Genomic DNA, 20,892 nt, shown 5'->3' with positions numbered 1-20,892 from the left:
CTCTGCTGTTCTGTGTTTGTTTGTTTACTCTGTTGTTCTGTGTTTGTTTGTTTGTTTGTTTACTCTGTTGTTCTGTGTTTGTTTGTTTACTCTGTTTGTTTGTTTTTTTACTCTGTTGTTCTGCATTTGTTTGTTTGTTTGTTTGTCTACTCTGTTGTTCTGTGTTTATTTGTTTACTCTGTTGTTCTGTGTTTGTTTGTTTACTCTATTGTTCTGTGTTTGTTTGTTTATTCTGTTGTTCTGTGTTTGTTTGTTTACTCTGTTGTTCTGTGTGTGTTTGTTTTTTACTCTGTTCTGCGTTTGTTTGTTTGTCTACTCTGCTGTTCTGTGTTTGTTTGTTTGTTTACTCTGTTGTTCTGTGTTTGTTTGTTTACTCTGTTTGTTTTTTTACTCTGTTGTTCTGCATTTGTTTGTTTGTTTGTTTGTCTACTCTGTTGTTCTGTGTTTGTTTGTTTACTCTGTTTGTTTTTTTACTCTGTTGTTCTGCATTTGTTTGTTTGTTTGTTTGTCTACTCTGTTGTTCTGTGTTTGTTTGTTTACTCTATTGTTCTGTGTTTGTTTGTTTATTCTGTTGTTCTGTGTTTGTTTGTTTACTCTGTTGTTCTGTGTTTGCTTGTTTGTTTGTTTGTTTATTCTGTTGTTCTGCACGACTCGGACTACAGCGTCAGTATGACCGTTCTATTCAATATATTGACGTTTCCACTGAGCGCGTGCAGAAGCCACACGATCCCGCTCCTGCACTGTTACATCACCAATCAAAATAAAGGAGGCAATTTCACACAATCAAACTTATAAAGGTCAACTGGACAGAGACACAATACACACAAAGTCCGTTTCCCTCTTGTGTGTTTATCAGCTAAAACATTGTGTTAATGCTAATATTGTGCCACACCAATGTCTGAACAAGCAAACTGATCGCTCTTGTGGAGTTAACTCTCTCACGATAAAACATTGTGACTCTCTCGATGTGCAAAAGGCGCTCAGAGCACGAAGGAGCAGTTAACCATTCTCAAAACATGGATGAAGTGTATTGCTCATGGGCAAAATGGCACAATGCACTAGTAGAATCTAACCTCTGCCATTCAAGCGATTTGAATAATGATCTAACATTTGAGCCACTGTGATTCTTATTGTTGTCCTTAATAACGTTCGTATCAAAATACTGAACATTTGAACAAATGTATCAATAATGAAAATAATAACTACTAAAAAGTAGGATCAAATTTGACCTTTCGTGTTTCGTTTGTGAAAGGGGTTTATCTTATTCAAACTAACATCAGACCACATGCTATATTGCTGCAACTATGGTCATTTTGTGATGGAAATTACATTTGGCTATATAAAAATGTATGAATCTTAATAATCACTGTAGTATTTAAATTTGCATTTGTATTTAATTGTTGAGTATTTTCCTTAATAATTAAATCAAGTTTGAAATGGAGATATATCTAAGAAATAATAATATTGCAAATACTGTTTTGTAGATAGGAAAAACAAGTACCGGTAGTCTATAATGAACAATGATTTAAAACAATTATTGTTATCTTTTAAAACTAATTTGCTGTGAAATCTGCCACCCTAACCTCTACATTTACACACACTGGCACGTTTTAGCACAGCCATAGCATCTCCTGGATATTGAGTGGTGGCTCAAAGTGGCGGGTCATAAGTCTCACAGTGAGACAGGGACTGAGATTAAACCTAGAGCCGTCGTACCAGCAAAGACGAGCTGTGGTTTATATCAAACCTGTCAGAGTGAGTCCTCCTCTCACTGTGTCTACCTCCAATCTCTGTCAAACATGTGACCACTAGCAACACAAACATGTGACCAGAGTAAACACACATATCACCAGCAGCAACACAAACATAATACCAACATTAAACACAAGTAAACAGATACATGTGACCATCAGTAAACACAAACATGTGCCACCAGCAACACAAACATAATACCATCATTTAACACAAGTAAACACAAACTTGTGACCACCAGTAAACACAAACATGTGATCACCAGTAAACACAAACATGTGACCACCAGCAACACAAACATAATACCAACATTAAACACAAGTAAACACAAACATGTGACCAGCAGTAAACACAAACATGTCACAAGCAGTAAACACAAACATAATACCAACATTAAACACAAGTAAATACAAACATGTGACCATCAGTAAACACAAACATGTGACCACCAGCAACACAAACATAATACCAACATTAACACAAGTAAATACAAACATGTGACCATCAGTAAACACATGCGTTCCTCAAAGTACCAGCAGAAGCTGTAAACAGGACCTTAAGTCAACACTTTTCTATTAATTTAGTATCATATACAAGTGCAAAAACACCACTAGCATGTAGCGTTAGCCTCGGCTAATACAACCACAGGTCCTGCACAGTGGGTTTACCACACGGAGCCCAGAGGCTGAGATCTGCTCAGACAAACTTATGGCTTCAGATGTTTCACGTCTTGTGCAGTGGACGCCAGGCTTTAGTCCCTGTTGATTTTCAGACTTATCTTATCGAGTTGGACAGACAAATTTATAATTTACTTTACATGGGCATTAGATATAAACATTTGCCTGAGCTTTGTTTTGAAGTCTAATTTTTTAATGTTTTGTGTTCTCTCTCTAATAACTGACAGCACTCGGACTACTCAGCTACTGTATGGCAAAATAATCTTGTTTTCAAATTAACTGTAATAATTAGCAGGGCATTATGTTCTTTGTCTGATCGTACAATGTCTAAATGTCATAATAAACCTCCATTAGCGTCTGAGGGCCCATTTTGGAGCCGCCCCAGACAGATGGCTCCTGAAATGAAAGAGTGTCTTTTCTTGATTTGAATCCACTTGTGCGTTTAATATTGACTCTGCTCCTCCTTCTGTTGCAGTAAGTGGAGCGGGCAGACGACAGGGCACCTCTGGGGGCCTCTTTGGGGACCTGACCCCCGCTCTCCCTGGGGGCCCCTGCGTTTACTCCTCTACTTTAAGCTCCATTGAAGGCCCATCATCTGACCTTGTTTAAGGTTGGATCAGAGTCTCATAAAGAAGTGCAGCTGCCGTAGCACGTGGCTCAGACTGTGGCTTTATTGATATGGCCCCCACATGGGCCCCCCTGCTGGATATGGCCCCCCCTGCTGGAGTTTTAATGTCGCATATATCACATGTTGACGACAAGGACAAGTGAGCGCTTAAATTATACTCTGTCATCTTTAATTCAGCAAAATAGTCTTCTGTCTGCAACTATTTCACAATGAATGTTCGGGCTTATTTTAGTCCTAAAAAATCTGATATACATTTTATTTGATCTATATTTAGATTCGGGTTTAGACCTAGTTTAGTCCTAATTTTAGTGTGAACGCACCAAAACATGATCAACATAAGGAAAGTCACAAAAAAAGAAAATATGCATTAATAAGAAAAATATCAACTTTCTAAATTCTAATAGCTTCTAATTTTAGTGGAAAAAAACAGGTATTTGTGGGTTTGAAAGTGATGCCAAAATAATTAACAATTGAAAACAAAATATCATATTTTTGGAATGGAAAAACACCCTCAAAATGTCAACTATAAAAATTAAACAGAAACCTATGCATATACAGAGTTCATAGGTTAATGTGAGCTAATTATTCATTTATTTGTACGACAATGTCCAATTGCAGAGATGCAGGGCGGGGCAACAGGGTTTGATCCAGGGATTGACTGATTTTTAAGTTTTTCATGCTCAATGCCCTTAGCAGTTGTTTTAGACTTCGAAAAGAAACGAATGGTCGATAAAGCTCTGTGAATATTTATGGGTCAATATCATATTTATTTGCAATACTGCGAAGAGGCTAGGAGTATAGTAGAAATGCTGCTTTTTATCATATTTCAAAGCCATTCAATATAAAAGTGTCTTGTCCACTTGTCTTGGGCTTTCACAATATTTCTGTTACTGTCACATCACAGCTGTAGTAAATTCACATCTTTAACTGCGCTAATGTCCTTCTCTGAGTACTCTTGTAAAAAATACTGTACATGTTTTCCGTGCTGACCGCTGTGTGACTCCGGGACAGAAGGTCGATTCGATGACTGGACTTTGATAGATCAGATTTGGTAGTTCTGATGTCACTGATGAGCCCTCAGGCGGCCACGACGGGAGCTGTCTCATGGAACAAAAGCTGTGTCTGACATTCTGTTGTCATGGCGATTGGCGGGGGCGTGTCCGTGCAGAAATGACTATTCAGAATGATTTGGCGTAACAATATTGCATCTAACAGGAAGCTAAAACGCATGGAAACCTGACAAAAGACTCGTGAGCGAAATCCTACATGTGCCAATGGATATTTAGCATTTCATTTTGACACTGCTGGAAAAAATATGTATAATTGTTATTTTTTTGGGCCAAAATAGAATTGATATATCATATTTAAAACACAAAACACCAAACACAAAATCCAAATATGTTCATTACATAAAAGTGAAATATTATAGTAAGACACAATTTAATGTAATTACTGATAATAAGGATATTTATCACAAGTTCACAAACATCTATACACTAATTTAATGTCCAGACTGAAAATTCCAAAGTATTAAGTGATCTAATTTATTTTGATTTATTTTCCCTCCAAGAACTTTGCCTGGAACGGTCCACAAGAACAAGCATTCAACTGATCAATCTAGCATTGTTTTAAATATACAAACAGTTTAATCAAAACAGGAAAGACAAAACAGATTTATTCATATCAAGGTATCATTATTGTTTAGTTTCTTTAATACCTTGAAAATCACAGATTTGAACTGTAATTTGTTTTGGAGGAAAATCCACAGGTTTCTGAATGATGAGAAATAAGGACAGTTGCCATAGCAATAAACAATATAAAACAAAAGCTGAATGGCTTATTCTGAAGCATTCCAGGCAAAACAATAACATCTCCATGGAGACAAAGATGCAGCATACCCACCACCACAAATGTTACATTGTGCACCTTTAAATATATTATTTTCATGTATTTATACAGTTATTTTCACATTTTCTAATTCTTAACCCTCCACAGAGAACAGTGGGAATGCTGCGTGTGAAAATGTCTCCATCTAAACTGCATCTCAGTGAAATGGTTCTGACTATCAAACAACAGAATGATTAATTATCATATCTCCATAATAACTCATACATATTATGTAAAATAATGTAAATGTGCAAGGCATGCTGGGAGTCCAACAATAGAGCCCTCTGCTCCTCTGGCCTGTGCGCCATTTCTGTACATTAACCTGCATTCTACATTGCCGCTGCCTGTTGCTAGGTAACCGGGGTCAGGGGTCAGCGGTGCAGACGGGCGCCCCTCATTCTGTCTGAGGCTACACCATCAAACATTCACACAGGATTTATGATTAGAATGACCCTGGAACAGTGAGCGCAGAAGTTTTGTCTGGTCCAACACTTGGACCATACACGGCCAGTAAAATGAGATTACCAACGTAATCAGATAACTCATTTAGGTCTGATTTTTGGTGTGTGTTTACGTGCACAAAATGAATCAGGTGGTATGTGTCAGTTGATCAATTGATTTTTAGAGTAACAAATTCGTTGTACAAAGTACAATGGATTTTAAAAGAACCTTTTTCTTTAACATTTTCTCTCTCATTGTTGTCTTTGTCATATTAATATGGTCAAAACCTGCACAGGTGGGAACGTTCAGACAGAAATCAGATTATTCATGACAGCTGAAACTGTTAACATGACATTTCAACAATCTGATCATTCCAGACATCAGACAGTGATCAGAGTTCTGTCAGAGTCAGTCAGAGGGTGCAGGCGGCTTCTTTAGGTAAATACGTGGAAGTACATTGGTGTATGAATGAGAGTATGTTTGTCAAAGGGACAAACTGTCAACTATGGCAAAGCAATCTCCACAGAGACAAGCACATGGTGGACTCTCCATCAGAGAAGTCGCATAGTGCACCTTTAGTCTTACCTTCTGGTTGTTGGGTTTGATGCATCTGATGAAGTACGGGTTAGAAGTGCTGAGCGTGGCCATCAGGGAGTGGAGCGAGTCCTACAACACACAAATGCACTCAATGACATGAAAAGATTTGTATTTTTCACATTTTTTAAATGATACACCTGTATACTGCATTGGACTATTTTGACCAGGGGAATCGGCACAGAAATGAATGGAATGTGTCTTAGTTTAAATCTCTGCGTCTTATGGTCAAATTGCAACACAAGTTACAGACAGTACTATAGGTTATATGAATGGAGAAGACTGTAAATGCATACAGTATCAGTATGTATAACAAAGAGCACTGATCTGTGTAGTACTGACCTTGAACTGTGTGCTGACGGTGGGGCGGCGGTGCTTGCTGCTGCTCTTCAGAGTGTCCTGTTTGTTCCGACTCAACACGTGCTCAAACAGGTCGTACACGAAGTCCAACCTGAGGCACACACACATGTAGGAGTTCAGAGGGCATTGTGGGGACAGGACAACACAGGACAGTCAACAACAGTATTCTATTAGTCACAGGGAAATACTTGTTGGAGAAACTGTTGTCATTATCATGTGTTTTTTATTCATAAAACACTGAATTAGAGACAATATTACATTTGATTTATAAACAATGTATCTTAAATGTAGGGCTCCGGCGATGGAGATGAGCGATGGATACCTGTGGGATGTACTTTTGACTGTAACAAAAAAAAAAAATGGATAACAGGGAAGGAGCCGACTGGACTGGACTGAGATAACGGGGGAAAGTTTATTCTGTGGACCATAAAAATTTTGTTGCGATTTCATTCCCGTGACAATATGCTATTTAGTGAAATCGACATATCACGGTTATTTATTGCAGCCCTGTGCTCGAACACAGACACTTTTTCCCCGCTCCTCCTATTGGTCAACCTTTGCCATGCTCAGAGTGAGTGACAGCTGTATTTATTCAATCACAGCGAAGAGTTGACTTTCAAAAGAAGCAGATCACTTTATTTACTGGTTTAAAGTGTATATAAATCGTGATGTGGAAAAATCATGACATAAATACTTTGCCATATTGCCCACCCCTACTTTGGGCTGCAATATATACTTTCTATTTTGTCTTTTCACACTCTGGTCAAAATTCACAGATTTTTTACTTGTTTACCCGCCAACTGTGCTTTAAGAGTTTTATTTGCCTTTTTACATATAAATACACGTAATTCCAAGCACTACTGCATTTCCACTTGCACTCTGACCTGCTCTCTCTGAGGACGTTGAGGATGTCGTCCCTGAACGTGTCTCTGTTTTTCTCCAGCATGCCTCTGACGTCGTACACCACCTGAACACAACGTGACATCACACCGTTGAAGACAAAACCCTTTCAAAAAACAAACTTGTCATGTCAAATCCACAGTGTTTACCTCCCCAGCGTAGTGTCTCACTCCAAAAAGGTGAACTGCGACTCGAGGCTTCACATAGAATGGGTTTTTCTAGAACGAAAAGTAACAGCATAAAGCATAAATAATGGTAGCATTTGTCATGATAGTTATGTCAAGTATTTGGGACGAACCGAGTGCTGGCAGTGCAGTTTCTCCAGCAGAGTCCCGTCAGTGGCTTTGGGGAAGTGGCTCTCCTCGTTTAAAAGTGCCAGTAGACCCAGTTTCTATGGAGATAAGGATGCAAAGTTTTAATAATCTGTGTATTCACGAAGTATTATTGGCCTAATATGAATGTACCTTCTCAATCAGGTCCAGGCACTCCCCGTTGTCCATCCAGTCGATGTCCACCCAGACCAGACCCTCCCTGTAAAGTGATGAGAAACAAACATAGTTAAAGTATATATTCATAATTATAATGTATAAAACAATATTAACAGTGGTGGAAAGTAACACAAAAAAGGTATAGTACTTAAAGACGTACGTAAAGAAAAGGCTGTTATGCTACTTTTGAACTGGACTGAAAAGTAGAAGTATTTTTTCAAGGAAAGTTTTGAGTTAGTGTCAACTTTGTACAAACAAAATAAATATAAATAAAAATGACCAGGAAAATAAAGAAAACAATTCAGTCGTTTCTGATAATCAAAAATGTACACAATTCTTTCAGATTTGGTTCTTGTGATTCTTTTACTTGAGTAATTATTTGTCTCTTGTTTCCGTACTTTTACATAAGTAATACAATTGAGTACTTCTGTCACCACAGATTAATAATTACCTGAAGTTATCTGTAGGATATTGACAAGTGAGAAGAATGTGAAGAGAATATATTTGCCCAAAACCATATGATTATGAATTGTGTACGCTGAAGATTTATGGAAATAAAGCTCCCACAGTTGTTTGCTGCCCTCTAGTGTTTGCTTACAGTATAGCTCATGGTGGTACTACACATGATCATACCCCTGCTCCAGGTAAAGACAAAAGTATCATACAAGCTGTATTCTAGTGCTGTATTTTAACAGTGTTAAAGTTCATTGTAAATATGAGTTCTTACTTGTTGTATTCAAGTTGCTCCAGTGAGAAGATGTGTTTGTTGAAGTATTCTTGTAGCTTCTCATTTGCATAGTTTATGTTGAACTGCTCAAAACGGTTCACCTGCAAAAACACACGAAACATTTCACGTGGGGAAGCGAATATTTTTTTATTACAAATGTTATTAGGACACATATGCATTGATTGTGTTGTTACTGGCCTTTAAGCGTGCTCTTGAGTACATTTGCATTGGCATCTTATGTTTTAGAACTTAAAATAATGCTCATGTATTTGAAAGCTCACGTAACATTGCATTATTGTGAGCCCTCAGCAGTGGGGAAATAAACAAAAGTTAGTTTTTAAGCAACATAGCTGGGATGCAGTATAAACATGCTGTATTTAACATAACTTGATGGCAGAAATGCTCTGGCAATGATTTATTTATTTATCTATTGACTCTTAACTTGAAACGTCTTAACTTGACGTCACAAAAGGGGGAAATTGAAATGGAGTGATTTCTGAGGCTCAAAACAAGATAACCTTTTAAACAGGATTTATTGAATAAGTGTGAATGAAGCTAAATTCAACTCCAGGTATGTTTTTGATTATTTTATAACATGGATAAAAGCTCAAAAAAGTACATTTTGCATACTACGTGTCTTACTGTAATAGAGCTTTGAATTTACCTCAAAGTTCTCGAAGCCAAAGATGTCCAGGATGCTGATGGACCTGAAGTCGTTCTTGCCCTGGATGCGAGCGTTGACTTTGTGGATGATCCAGTTGAAACACTGGGAGTAAAGTGCCATCGCCATGGAGTCCCGAGAGTCCACCGCCTGCAATAGAGGCAGAGATGTTGTATTAAAAGTTTGTATTATAACTATTATTTAAAATAATTAACCAATATTTATGTTACATTTAAGCAATTTTATGTCACTATTATTAAAAAAGTAGTGAACTCTTTAATCACAGCTAAATTATGTAACACATTCAAGAGAAACTTTCAAATTTGAAGATGTATTTTTTTTCTCCTTTTTTCTAGTTTCAATTATTATTATTTTTTTAAACTTGTATATTTACTAGATCTACTATTATTATGATCATTTTTGACATTGTTTAATCTGAGACTTTGATGCTTTAGGATTATATTTAGTATTTATATAGTGCCTTTTGAGAATTTGGTAGAAAATGATGAATTAAGTACATTGTACAAGTACATTGTACAATACTGTGTTGTTTGAAACCGCATATTCAGAATTCAAATTTAGTTCAGTGTTTGTTTCTTTTCCGTAATCTTTTACATTTTTAACACATATTCCATGAAATAAACACACTTTTATTGCATAATCCCTTAAATACACCATTTTTAAATTATCCCATGTTTGTGAGCTGCGCCTCTCCCTCCGTCCAGCAGAGGGCACTCAGAGGCGTGTGTGCTGTACCTGCTCCACAGTGAGAGGTGCGTGTGCTGTACCTGCTCCACAGTGAGAGGTGCGTGTGCTGTACCTGCTCCACAGTGAGAGGTGCGTGTGCTGTACCTGCTCCACAGTGAGAGGTGCGTGTGCTGTACCTGCTCCACAGTGAGAGGTGCGTGTGCTGTACCTGCTCCACAGTGAGAGGTGCGTGTGCTGTACCTGCTCCACAGTGAGAGGTGCGTGTGCTGTACCTGCTCCACAGTGAGAGGTGCGTGTGCTGTACCTGCTCCACAGTGAGAGGTGCGTGTGCTGTACCTGCTCCACAGTGAGAGGTGCGTGTGCTGTACCTGCTCCACAGTGAGAGGTGCGTGTGCTGTACCTGCTCCACAGTGAGAGGTGCGTGTGCTGTACCTGCTCCACAGTGAGAGGTGCGTGTGCTGTACCTGCTTCACAGTGAGAGGTGCGTGTGCTGTACCTGCTCCACAGTGAGAGGTGCGTGTGCTGTACCTGCTCCACAGTGAGAGGTGCGTGTGCTGTACCTGCTTCACAGTGAGAGGTGCGTGTGCTGTACATGCTCCACAGTGAGAGGTGCGTGTGCTGTACCTGCTCCACAGTGAGAGGTGCGTGTGCTGTACCTGCTTCACAGTGAGAGGTGCGTGTGCTGTACCTGCTCCACAGTGAGAGGTGCGTGTGCTGTACCTGCTTCACAGTGAGAGGTGCGTGTGCTGTACATGCTCCACAGTGAGAGGTGCGTGTGCTGTACCTGCTCCACAGTGAGAGGTGTGTGTGCTGTACCTGCTCCACAGTGAGAGGTGTGTGTGCTGTACCTGCTTCACAGTGAGAGGTCTGCGTGTGCTGTACCTGCTCCACAGTGAGAGGTGTGTGTGCTGTACCTGCTCCACAGTGAGAGGTGTGTGTGTGCTGTACCTGCTCCACAGTGAGAGGTGCGTGTGCTGTACCTGCTCCACAGTGAGAGGTGTGCAGATCTCCTCTCCTCTGAGGATCATGGAGCGGTGAGTCAGGACCTCAGACAGCTGATCTGAGTTCAGCCCAAGCAGATCCGCCGTCCGACTCAGAGCTACTCAAAAAAACATCATTAAACGACATTATTGTGACCTCAAGATTAAAAATCATGTCTTGTTTATGTTTGTACCTGATTTGGTCGCAACCTGAGCGCCCCCTGCTGTTTCGAAGTCGATATTTCCCGCGCTGAGGATCCCAGACAGAAGACGCAAAACCTCTGCTATGTGCTCCTCTGTGAACTGCATCGTGCGCATTGCATTCTGGACAATAAATTAATCAAAAGTCAAGTTTAAGTATTTTGATTTTATTTTATATCACTTTTAGAGTTTATATATTGATTTGAAAAGTACCAGAACGTCATTAAAAGTGCATTTGTCGTTGATTGTCTGGTCGTGGATGCAGCCCGACTGACGGAGATAGTGGTAACTTTCCGGAGAAGACAAACCAAAGGCCTCTGCAACACCAAGACATTCAACTATTATTACATTTTAAAGTTGAATTAATTTATCTTTGAAGTAGTTTAAATGTGATTTGAGGATCCTGACCTCGCTGCTGTGTGTTGGTACCAGCCAACAGAGCATAGAATATGTGGTAGTTCCTCTCCCCGGGGTTCTGACGCACAACTCGATTCTGACAGGAACAAAATGACATTCAGTTTCATTATGCTGCAGTGAGATGTCTTTGAGAAACTAGAGGAATGAAATGAACACTCACTTTTTCTAAGAGGTCTATGGTCAGAGGAGCATCAGTCAAGGTCTTTAACAATGAATATCACACACATTCGTTTAATTCGTTTTTGTTTTTTCATCTAAAGATTAAGCAGTATAGCTACAAAAAAAATGTCATATATTTTCTAATCAGGGACGATACAATATGGACTGTTGTGACCAATAATCAATATTTGCCGATACCAATAATTCAAAAATCTAAAGCAAGACCTAGAAATCGTGTTGAAGTTGAAGTAAATATCATGCAACAAAAATCTTCATATATCAGTGGTGTGCGGTCAGGACAATCAAGGCAAATCTAAAATCACCATGTGTCACAACTATATTTAAATTGATTGGAAATATATCCAAAGAAGCCTGTTTTCCCTTCACTTCTGCTGCTGAAGCTTGGCTGGAAGTTAATATGTTTTTAGTGGCCACTACAGGCCAATGTACAATACTACGTGGGAAGCTTGGTTCTTCTTCTCCCACAGTGCCTCAGTAGGATAGGTGTTTGCCCTTCATGTGGGAGACCAGTGTTTAAATCTCACTTTTGCATGCAAATGTTATCCACTAAATATAGATTACCACCCCGAGTCTGCTTGCTCATTCATAAAAGTCACTGGATAATACTGATTTACTATCTATCATTCTATTCTACATTCTGTACGTGTTATTTTAGGCTCTGTAGGGTTGAAGGATACAGTCTACTATGCGTCCTCCCTGGATGTGGCCTTTTTGGCTGAAGTGCAGCTGGACGAACTTCCCAAAGCGACTAGAGTTGTTGTTGTACACTGTTTTGGCGTTTCCAAAGGCCTCCATGATCGGACTAACAAGGACGAAGCAAAAAGAGAAAAATAACGTGATGTACTTCAAAGACTTTCTCCTGTGATGTGATGAGGCGGGCCCCTGTTTAACGTACCTGCTCTCCAGAAGCGCCTCCTCCACGCGGGACGAGCTGTCTTTAGATGAGAGCTCCTGCGAGTGCTGGCTCATGGCCGACAGGAAGCTCAGGATCAGCTTAGTGCTCTCGGTTTTCCCTGCTCCGCTCTCACCGCTGTGGTAACCACAAGGAGAAACAAGATGGAGGTTACAGAGAAGTAGATAACTGGTGCATTTGTTTGAATGTAACATGCACAACAACAGCCTTTAGCAGCTAGGCCATACTGCTAGCATTAGCTCGCGTTGTGCTAATTGCTCAAATAAACAAATCAGTAAAACCTTGTTACTTCCTATGTACCATTTAAATATCAATTAACATCTTATTTATGAAAATGTCTGGTAGACGATGATAATACAACTATTGAAAATACACTGAAATTATTTAAACTTGCAACATTTGGTTAAAATAGTAGTCAAACATGTAGCTAATGCAGTCAGATGGGTTATTTCTCTACTAGACCACAAGAGGGAGCAGTGCACCTTTAGATTGGACATTGAACTCTGACCTTTTCCCCTTTAAATTTACGAAGTACCGTAAATTATGTAATAAATGAAAGTCAAGTTTGAGTTCAACCCTGTATTTCCCCCAAAATGCAGATGATAACAAATTACAATAATGTTTTACTTAATTAATCCGCTAATCCAAAATGTTATTATTACCATATTCTTAGCCCTATTAGCTAAGACAGTTATTATGTTTAGTGCAGAAACCGTTCCCATAATAATTTTAACAAAAAAAAAAAAACTTTGCCTTTGAGATCTTAAAAAAAAAAACAATTTACGTCTAAAGTAACAGAAGTAGGTTCGTTAAAATAAGTCAATCGCAACGTTATTGACTCATTTCCTCCTTCTATTTAAGTCCAGAATGCGCAGCTCTAGTGCTTTTCGTACATATAATAGTAGATTATGGACAGTTTTAAGGGTGAAGTATTTATTTAAAGACAAACTAAAGGAGGCTTTATTACAATAGTCAAAATCCCACACATCACATCCATATCCACTCAAACAAACAAATCTTACAAAATATACAACAACTCAACAACAAAGAAAAAGTAAGTAAAGAAAAAACAATGATCTTGAATTAAATTTAAAACTAAACACAAAACAAATTATGTGTCAAATTCCCGAGAGCAAATATTCCTTTTCCTGTTGTACTCAGATAAGTTGTTATTCTTTTTCCATTGGGTATACTGATAGTGAATTGTGTTTTTTAAATGTTTTAAAAAGAGCTTTCCCCCCAAAAAATAGGAAGTATAATGAGACAAAAAAACATAAAGAGCTTATAGCCTTTTTATATATATTTTGGGTTGTTTCATTAGAAGAAAACAGACAATTGTATTAAAAAAGAAGACAAATACATTTAAAAAACAGAACATGCAGAAGAAAACATTCACAAACAGTGTAAAGTTCCCCTTAAAAAATCATACATAACATATTTCTGATCCATAAACAAGTCCAAAACTTAAGACAATACACTTTTTGACGCATAATAAGTTTGAGTCAGTTAAATGTCTCCGTTGTCCACTTCAGCTCCAAAAGACAGTAACTTTACTTCATCCAGATCACATCAAGTCACTGAATGTCACTGAAAAGGCCAAACTACATCATCACAATACAACAACTCCACTCAGTAACTGCCAACTGAGACCACTTTAAATAAAGACTTCTGGCTCTTTATTAAGTCCAAACTTTACACCAAACCCAAGACTGAAGAAACAAAAAGAAACTTGACCCAGTCCTGTGAGAAAATCCACTTAAAAAATGTAATGCGATATCGTCCACAAAAAACAGCATGACCTCACGTAAGCTGATTTGAGATTTCCGCAATGTAAAGCAGATTAAATGGCTATAAAATGCGATAAAACGTGAGAGAATGCAAAGGGGAGAAGAAACTGACAGTATTGTTTGTAAGTGTGGTTAAAGGGTTGAGGTCAAGCCACAAATTGTATGTGTGAACCAAAGCAAGAAGACGACACAAACAACAAAACCAGATGTTTAAATTGTACGCCACATGTTGAAATATTTAGGCTATAGAACAAATACATGGATATGCTTTGTACGGTAAGTAACAGTAGCGAAAGTAGTTCATTAGAGTAGTACTAGTGCTGGTACTGGTAATATCTAGTTGCAAAATTTGTAACAGCATAAGCGATAATAGCAGCAGCAGTTTTAGGCTAAAATGTAGCAATTCCTTTGATTTGATTTAGTGGTGGAAGAAGTGCTCAATTTAAAAATACAAGAGCAAAAAGTGAAGAAGTAAAAGTATCAAATAAAAAATCTACTGAAGTAAAAGTGTTGAAGTACTCATTTAAGAATGAGTAAGTATGTACTTAAACGTAAAAGTAAGTAAGTTAACTGTAGTGTTTTTGATCATAAATATTTGAGCTGAACAATAACAATTGCGATCAATGTCTTAATTTTTTGAGAGAATGTTTGTTTGCTCAAAGTTGGGGCTTGAACTCCAAGGCTTTCCGCAGGATGTTAGTGTTACCGCGGGGTAAAAATAACTGTTCAAAATATGTGAAAAGTACTTTATGTTTCAGTCTGGAGTAGAAGAAACCTGCTCTAAAATGTAATGAAGTAAAACTAAAAAGTATCCACGGTAAAATAGGTTTGAGTAAAATACAGGTACCTAAACATTTGAATTTAAATTTTGTACTAAACTTATAGTATTAGATCAAAATAGGATTTTTGTTTTGTTTTAAATATTAGAAGCACTCTGTCAGCAAAAAAAGAAAATGTAGTTGATTGACAAAGTATTTGTAGTTGTAGTAATGCTAGTAGGATTTATTCATGTGTTTTGACCTCCAGTTCATGGTCAACATTTAGAGAAATTTTCACCATTCAAAATATATCATATTTAGCTTTGAATTGCTAATTGCCATGGCAACAGCCCTAATTTTTCATTGCTCTGAAACTAACAGAAGAGTAACATAGAAATAGCGACACTGATATTAGCAGTAATAGTACTTTATATAACATTTAATAATATTTTCTTAACAACACATTTCAGTATGATGACAATTAACTCGGTTACCATGGCAACTGACAATTCAAAACAAAATATTATCTCATTTCAATAGCGAAAAGTGATCAAAATGGCGCCTATAAACAGGAGGCTGAAACTCATGAGTTTCAGAATGATGAGAAATTAGGACTGTTGCCGTAGCGATAAACAATTTAAAACAAAAAATCTATATTTTTGAATGAATAAAAGTCCTCAAAATGGCGCCTGAACCCAATGGACAGTTTCAGGTTCTACTCCAGTAATGCTTTTGACCATGATGACTAAAGACAGCTTGAAGTACTTTTTCAAACACAATATTGACCTACTCCTTCTCCTTTTGCATTAAGATGCATTAAGATCCCGTATACATCCCGTATACATCGCACACATCTCCATATCTTTACCCATCATGCTTTGCTGCTGTTAGTTGTGAAAGAGAGAATAAAAGACCACCAGAAATCCCTGGAGTAAAGGTGGCAGGTATGTTTTCACAGGCCTTGACCCCGCATGCCGTAGTAATTAACCAATGAGGAGGGGTCTGACGTTCGACCCACAACCTCTCCAGTGTCAGGGGTCAAGGGTCGCAAGGAACACAACACAAAATAACGCGCCAGGAATTTGAAATCTGCAGGCTTTGCGAGGTTTTTGAGGTTTTTGATAGTATAGAAATATGTTGCACTACATTTAAAAAAATCCTTGGTAAGAAATGTTATTGTTGAAAACTTAAAGGTGCTTTATGTAACCTTTCTGATGGAGGGGCCACCGCCTGCTTGTCGCCATGGAGCTGGCATTACTTTGCCCAAAAATGTTCTATTATATGGGGTCAAAATGAGAGTGATGTGCGCTGTCTGCATTTAATTATAGAGAATTTTACTCTCCGAGAACCAGGACTGTTAGCGTGCTAGTTGTTAGCTTGTTAGCTGTACTCAGACGGCAAAACGCAGCTCTGGCCTTTGAAAGTTGTGAAAAGCAAAAAACTAATTTCAGTGAATAATTAAGGAAAAAAAAAATATTTGTTATATTTTATTTTTGTTTTAGTTTTCAAGGCGGTAAACGTAAGATTCAGAACTTTAAAACATATTTATCTCCCTGGAGACAAGAAGGCCAAGTTAGAGAATGCATGTTTTTCCATGTACTTTTTTAAACAAATAAAACACCTGTAATTAAATAAATGCAAAACAGACTACGTCTTATCCCATACAATGGAGCACACCAGACTAAGCATTTACATGATCTCCATGGAGACAAGCAGGTGGCAGACACTCCACCAGAAAAAAGTGATTCGATTTGCACCTTTTTTTTAAATTAATAGTAGACTTTTTTGGGCTGAAAAAAAATATCAGCTTCTAGAATATTACCAAATCCCACCTTTTTGAAAAATGTTGGTATATAATTAGGACACTCCAACCTGCTACAATCTTAAGTTTTATCATATTTTTCTCCCAACAGGACACATTAACCTCTTCAATTGCAATTACCTAACTCCAAAAAGGGGTTGTAGTAGAAATATCTTTTAAACTACTTGAAAAACTACTCAACTGAAGAAATTCTAGCACTTCAATACCAGGAGCACCTCTTGTCCAGATCTTTAGCTTGGTTCATTGTAGCTGGAGTGGGGGATTTGCCTATTGTGCAGGTTTTTAGTTGAGGGGGAAAAGCAGCGCGCCGAGAAGAAACTGTTTTATCAGTATATTTTCTAAGTTACACATGCACAATCAAACAAATGTCCAAAGAATCTGGTTCATGCTCCAGCTTCAGCCCCAGGCACTTTCTCTGCTTTGTTCCATGCAGTTTGTGGAGCCTAAACGGGGGGAGTCGGTGTAATTACCGCTAATTGTGAGGAACACCAATTCAAGAAGCAAAACTGTGGCGGGAAATGCCACCAAGAAGCAACAAGAGACAAAGAAGTGGGTTTGAAAATACACAGTTTAAGTTAATTTGTTTGGGAACACACAAACAACAAGGGAATGACGAGGCTTGAATAGTGAAAGGATTTGAGCAGTTTAGGTTTCTGTTGTAGTGGATTGTACAGTAGATTTGTGTTTCTATCAAACAGAGAAGAAAGAAAACACTTAAGTTGAAAAAAACTGGTGGATAATTTGCGTTAGAGTTTATCTATGTGAGCGCGTTCTCTTCCTGTAAATGAAACCAAGTACTGTATGTGTGTGTGTCTACTGTAGAGGAAGAAGTCTAAAATCTTTCATACAACTACAGTAGGTGGCGGTAATGTAACACTTGGATAAAACACCGAAGAAGAAGACAAAGAAGAAGAAGAAGAAGAAGAAGAAGGTTTCAAATTCAAAATAAAGGTGAAATCAGAAAGTATTTTATAAACAAAATGTTCTTTGTTGCACATTTTACCTCCTTAATAATGTTTCTGTGAGATCCTTCTGTTATTAAAGCTAGTTATGTTTGGAAATATTAGTTAACAGATGTATAATGACTAAAGGAACGCACTACAGGGCAGGCGTGTCCAAACTATAGACTAATTGTTCGTCACTCGCAGCCTTCCCGGTGATATAGCCCTCATTAGAAGTACTGTTTACTGCATGTTTAAAATCTTCCACCTCAATAAGTGGCATTTATGTGTGAGGCGGACCAGATTGTGGTTTTGACACTGAATTCATTGATGTGGAAGTTTAAAACTGCAGATAAAAGCAACTATGAATCATATGTTGCCTTCTTTCTTTCAATGTCCTGAATGAAAAGAAGCTCAGACGCCCCTGATATAGACCAGGCCGTGTTAAAGGAGTCGTAATGTTTTGAAAGTTTAGCCTTAAATCAGTCTTGGCACATCTCATCAGCCCACACTGTCTTTGGAGCCTCTGATCTGGGAATCATCTACAGAGAGGCCCCGCATAACTAACCCTTCCCCATGAGAGCGTGTCATTGTAGGCTGTGGCGTCAGCTTTTTATGCAATTAATTGAATGGAAATTTATTTGTGCAGCTGTAGGTCTGTTGACAGTCACAATAGTAATAGTTCTGATAATTAGACCTAAATGGGGCTAATGTCTCGCCTGTCTCTCTGCAGCCGGACACAGGAGAGGCGCTGTAAAACACACACTCCTCGGGCAAATCAAGAGCGCCGGGAATATTCTCGAGTTCAGTCATGTTCTACAGCACGCGGGTGCTGTAGAACAGCTCCAAAGCAGTGGTTATTTGACAAGCCGCTTCATATTCAAGGAGAAAAGATGAAAAGGATTCAGTGAAGACGTGTTAATGTATCTGACCAGCGCACTCTGAAGTCATGTCATTCTTTAAAAGACTAAAAGACTAATTAACACTAGTCTAAGAGGCTACTGGAACCCTTTAAAAACCTTTGTTTCGATTAGATTTTAATTCGTTGTAAAACCACTTTCAGCCTCGGGCCTCCAAACTCATGAATCGTTAAACTCAGGGGGTTCTCAAGACACAAAAGAATGGGAACCACATAAAGTGTTAAATGTTTTAAGAACTAGTCTCGAAATGTACTGATAAATTCTGTGTTTTTGCCATTGAACCTGACAGTGAAAACTTTATTATCAATGTGTTAAAAAGTGTTGAACTTTATATTTTATTAGTTTTTTTTGTCAAATTTATAAATAATTACTAAAAACTAATAAAGCCTGACCTAAATTTTATTCAGGAATGATTGCATCACTAAATATATTAATAGTAATTGGCATCTTCAAAACCCTTTATTTCAGTATCGGCCCCCCAAAGCCACAAGCCGATCACTGATGATTAGTAACGTCTGCGTAGTGTATGTCCAGGAAGGTTCCATCGGAGAAGAAGCTAGAATTCTGTCAACTGGACACAAGATTTCACCACTCATCCCAGTTTTGATGAGAAAGAAAACAAAGAACTCAATAGGGCTAATCAGAGTATGCTAATCGGAATAGGATAACCCATTAAGAGCATGAAGGATTATGCTAAACATGACTCAGGTGAAAATTTTGTCGTAAAACGTGAGACAAACAGAATAGTTTTAAACCAAATGTATTGCTCACTTCCCTAATGCCTTCTGAGCATTCGAATCATTCACCGCAATGAGTTTAGAAGTGTTTTTCACAGCTTTGAGAGGCCACAGCAGCAGATTTGACTTCACTATGTTCCAGATATAGGTTGTACAATAATGTAACACACGAGTACTCTTAACGCGTTACTTTTACACAGTAGCACAGTAGCAGGATAAAGTCCTGCTGCTGTCAGACTTTATAACAAACACTGCTACCACTGAACATGTGCAATACTGACTTAAAGGCGGTATGGACGATTTTTCGGCGATTTGAGAACGCAGGCGGAAGTGCGCATGCGCACTCCCCCGTGCGGACTGATACAACACACACGTGCGTTTGTTTATTAGCGCAACGGAGCGCATCGCATCGCTCGTCTCCCGTAGATTTCTGTCCACTTCTGCGTCAGCTTGAACTGTCTTTCTCCGTCTTCATTTTGCCCCGTACACTAAGGGAACTATATTATGATAGATCCATGCGCTTAGACGCGCGGAAACGTGGGGACGAACCGCACGCGGCTGCAGGTGAGCGGTAGGTGCGTTTTATGATTGATACGTGGCAGGACAAATGATTTATCCACGCCACGAGGAAATATGATAAAAAAATTGCTGAAAAAAATCGTCCATACCACCTTTAACCATGTGCAATACTCATAATAGTCATATTCATGTGCAATTATTGTCATACTCACACGCAATTAATGTCATATTCATGTGCATATACCTGATGTAAATAAGAGTGTTTACTTTACCATTATTATTAGTATTATTCGTCTTATGCCAGCTATTTTTTATTATTATTGTTTTATTTTATCTTTATTTTTATTTTCTTCCCTCCATTCCCTATTAAGATATGAGAGGACCTGTTTACAGGAGTTTTGTTAATAAGAGTTTTTGTTTTTGCTCATAAGTTCTTCTATTAAGAGTGTTTTTTTTAAACTTCCTATAAGTTATCTGTCCTTTCTTCCTGTATCTACTGCTTTGTAACACCAACATTTCCCCATGTGTGGACAATGAAGGCATATCTTATCTTATCTTAGCACAGTAAAATAACTCATTAATTTTCCAGGGCATTAACGACATAAAGTAGCGCTACGTAACACTAGAAGAACACAGTTAGAGGAACAGAAGAAGAAACCTGGATGTGAAAATGTCCTCTCTTTTAAAAACTGCCCTAATACCTGAACACAAAAAGAATACACGTCCCAGGTCCTTAAGTTCTTCTCTGTCACAAACTTCTCACCATCATCTCCTATTGAACTTTACAGCCCTTTTCGAAGTGGCCCCTCGTAAAACGCAGCCGCCTTCACCCCTTGCACACCGCACAGAGAGGCAGGCCAGTGAATGTGCCCGTGCCGCGTCCAAGAGCCGTAA

The 20,892-nt window shown here is 38.4% G+C and overlaps 1 protein-coding gene across 1 annotated transcript in view; it reads right to left on the bottom strand.

The window, feature by feature from the left end:
• The window catches only part of myo10 (myosin X), a 116,701-nt gene that overhangs the window by 25,576 nt on the left and 70,233 nt on the right, over window positions 1-20,892 (bottom strand). The window contains exons 5-19 of the mRNA XM_072441778.1: window positions 12,497-12,631; window positions 12,279-12,403; window positions 11,582-11,595; window positions 11,413-11,497; window positions 11,218-11,321; window positions 10,998-11,127; window positions 10,804-10,922; window positions 9,119-9,265; window positions 8,455-8,555; window positions 7,704-7,770; window positions 7,538-7,630; window positions 7,389-7,457; window positions 7,224-7,306; window positions 6,322-6,430; window positions 5,971-6,051 (exon numbers count right to left, since the gene is read on the bottom strand). Coding sequence (XP_072297879.1) covers window positions 5,971-6,051; window positions 6,322-6,430; window positions 7,224-7,306; window positions 7,389-7,457; window positions 7,538-7,630; window positions 7,704-7,770; window positions 8,455-8,555; window positions 9,119-9,265; window positions 10,804-10,922; window positions 10,998-11,127; window positions 11,218-11,321; window positions 11,413-11,497; window positions 11,582-11,595; window positions 12,279-12,403; window positions 12,497-12,631 — 1,462 coding nt within the window. The remainder of the gene's footprint in view (window positions 1-5,970; window positions 6,052-6,321; window positions 6,431-7,223; window positions 7,307-7,388; window positions 7,458-7,537; window positions 7,631-7,703; window positions 7,771-8,454; window positions 8,556-9,118; window positions 9,266-10,803; window positions 10,923-10,997; window positions 11,128-11,217; window positions 11,322-11,412; window positions 11,498-11,581; window positions 11,596-12,278; window positions 12,404-12,496; window positions 12,632-20,892) is intronic.

The sequence above is a fragment of the Eucyclogobius newberryi genome, unplaced genomic scaffold (assembly GCF_026437365.1).
Source record: "Eucyclogobius newberryi isolate DKJ021-1_F unplaced genomic scaffold, fEucNew1.0.hap1 SCAF_12, whole genome shotgun sequence".
Taxonomy (NCBI): domain Eukaryota; kingdom Metazoa; phylum Chordata; class Actinopteri; order Gobiiformes; family Gobiidae; genus Eucyclogobius; species Eucyclogobius newberryi.
Note: the sequence above shows the minus strand (reverse complement) of the source record. Positions and strands in the feature narration are given on the sequence as shown.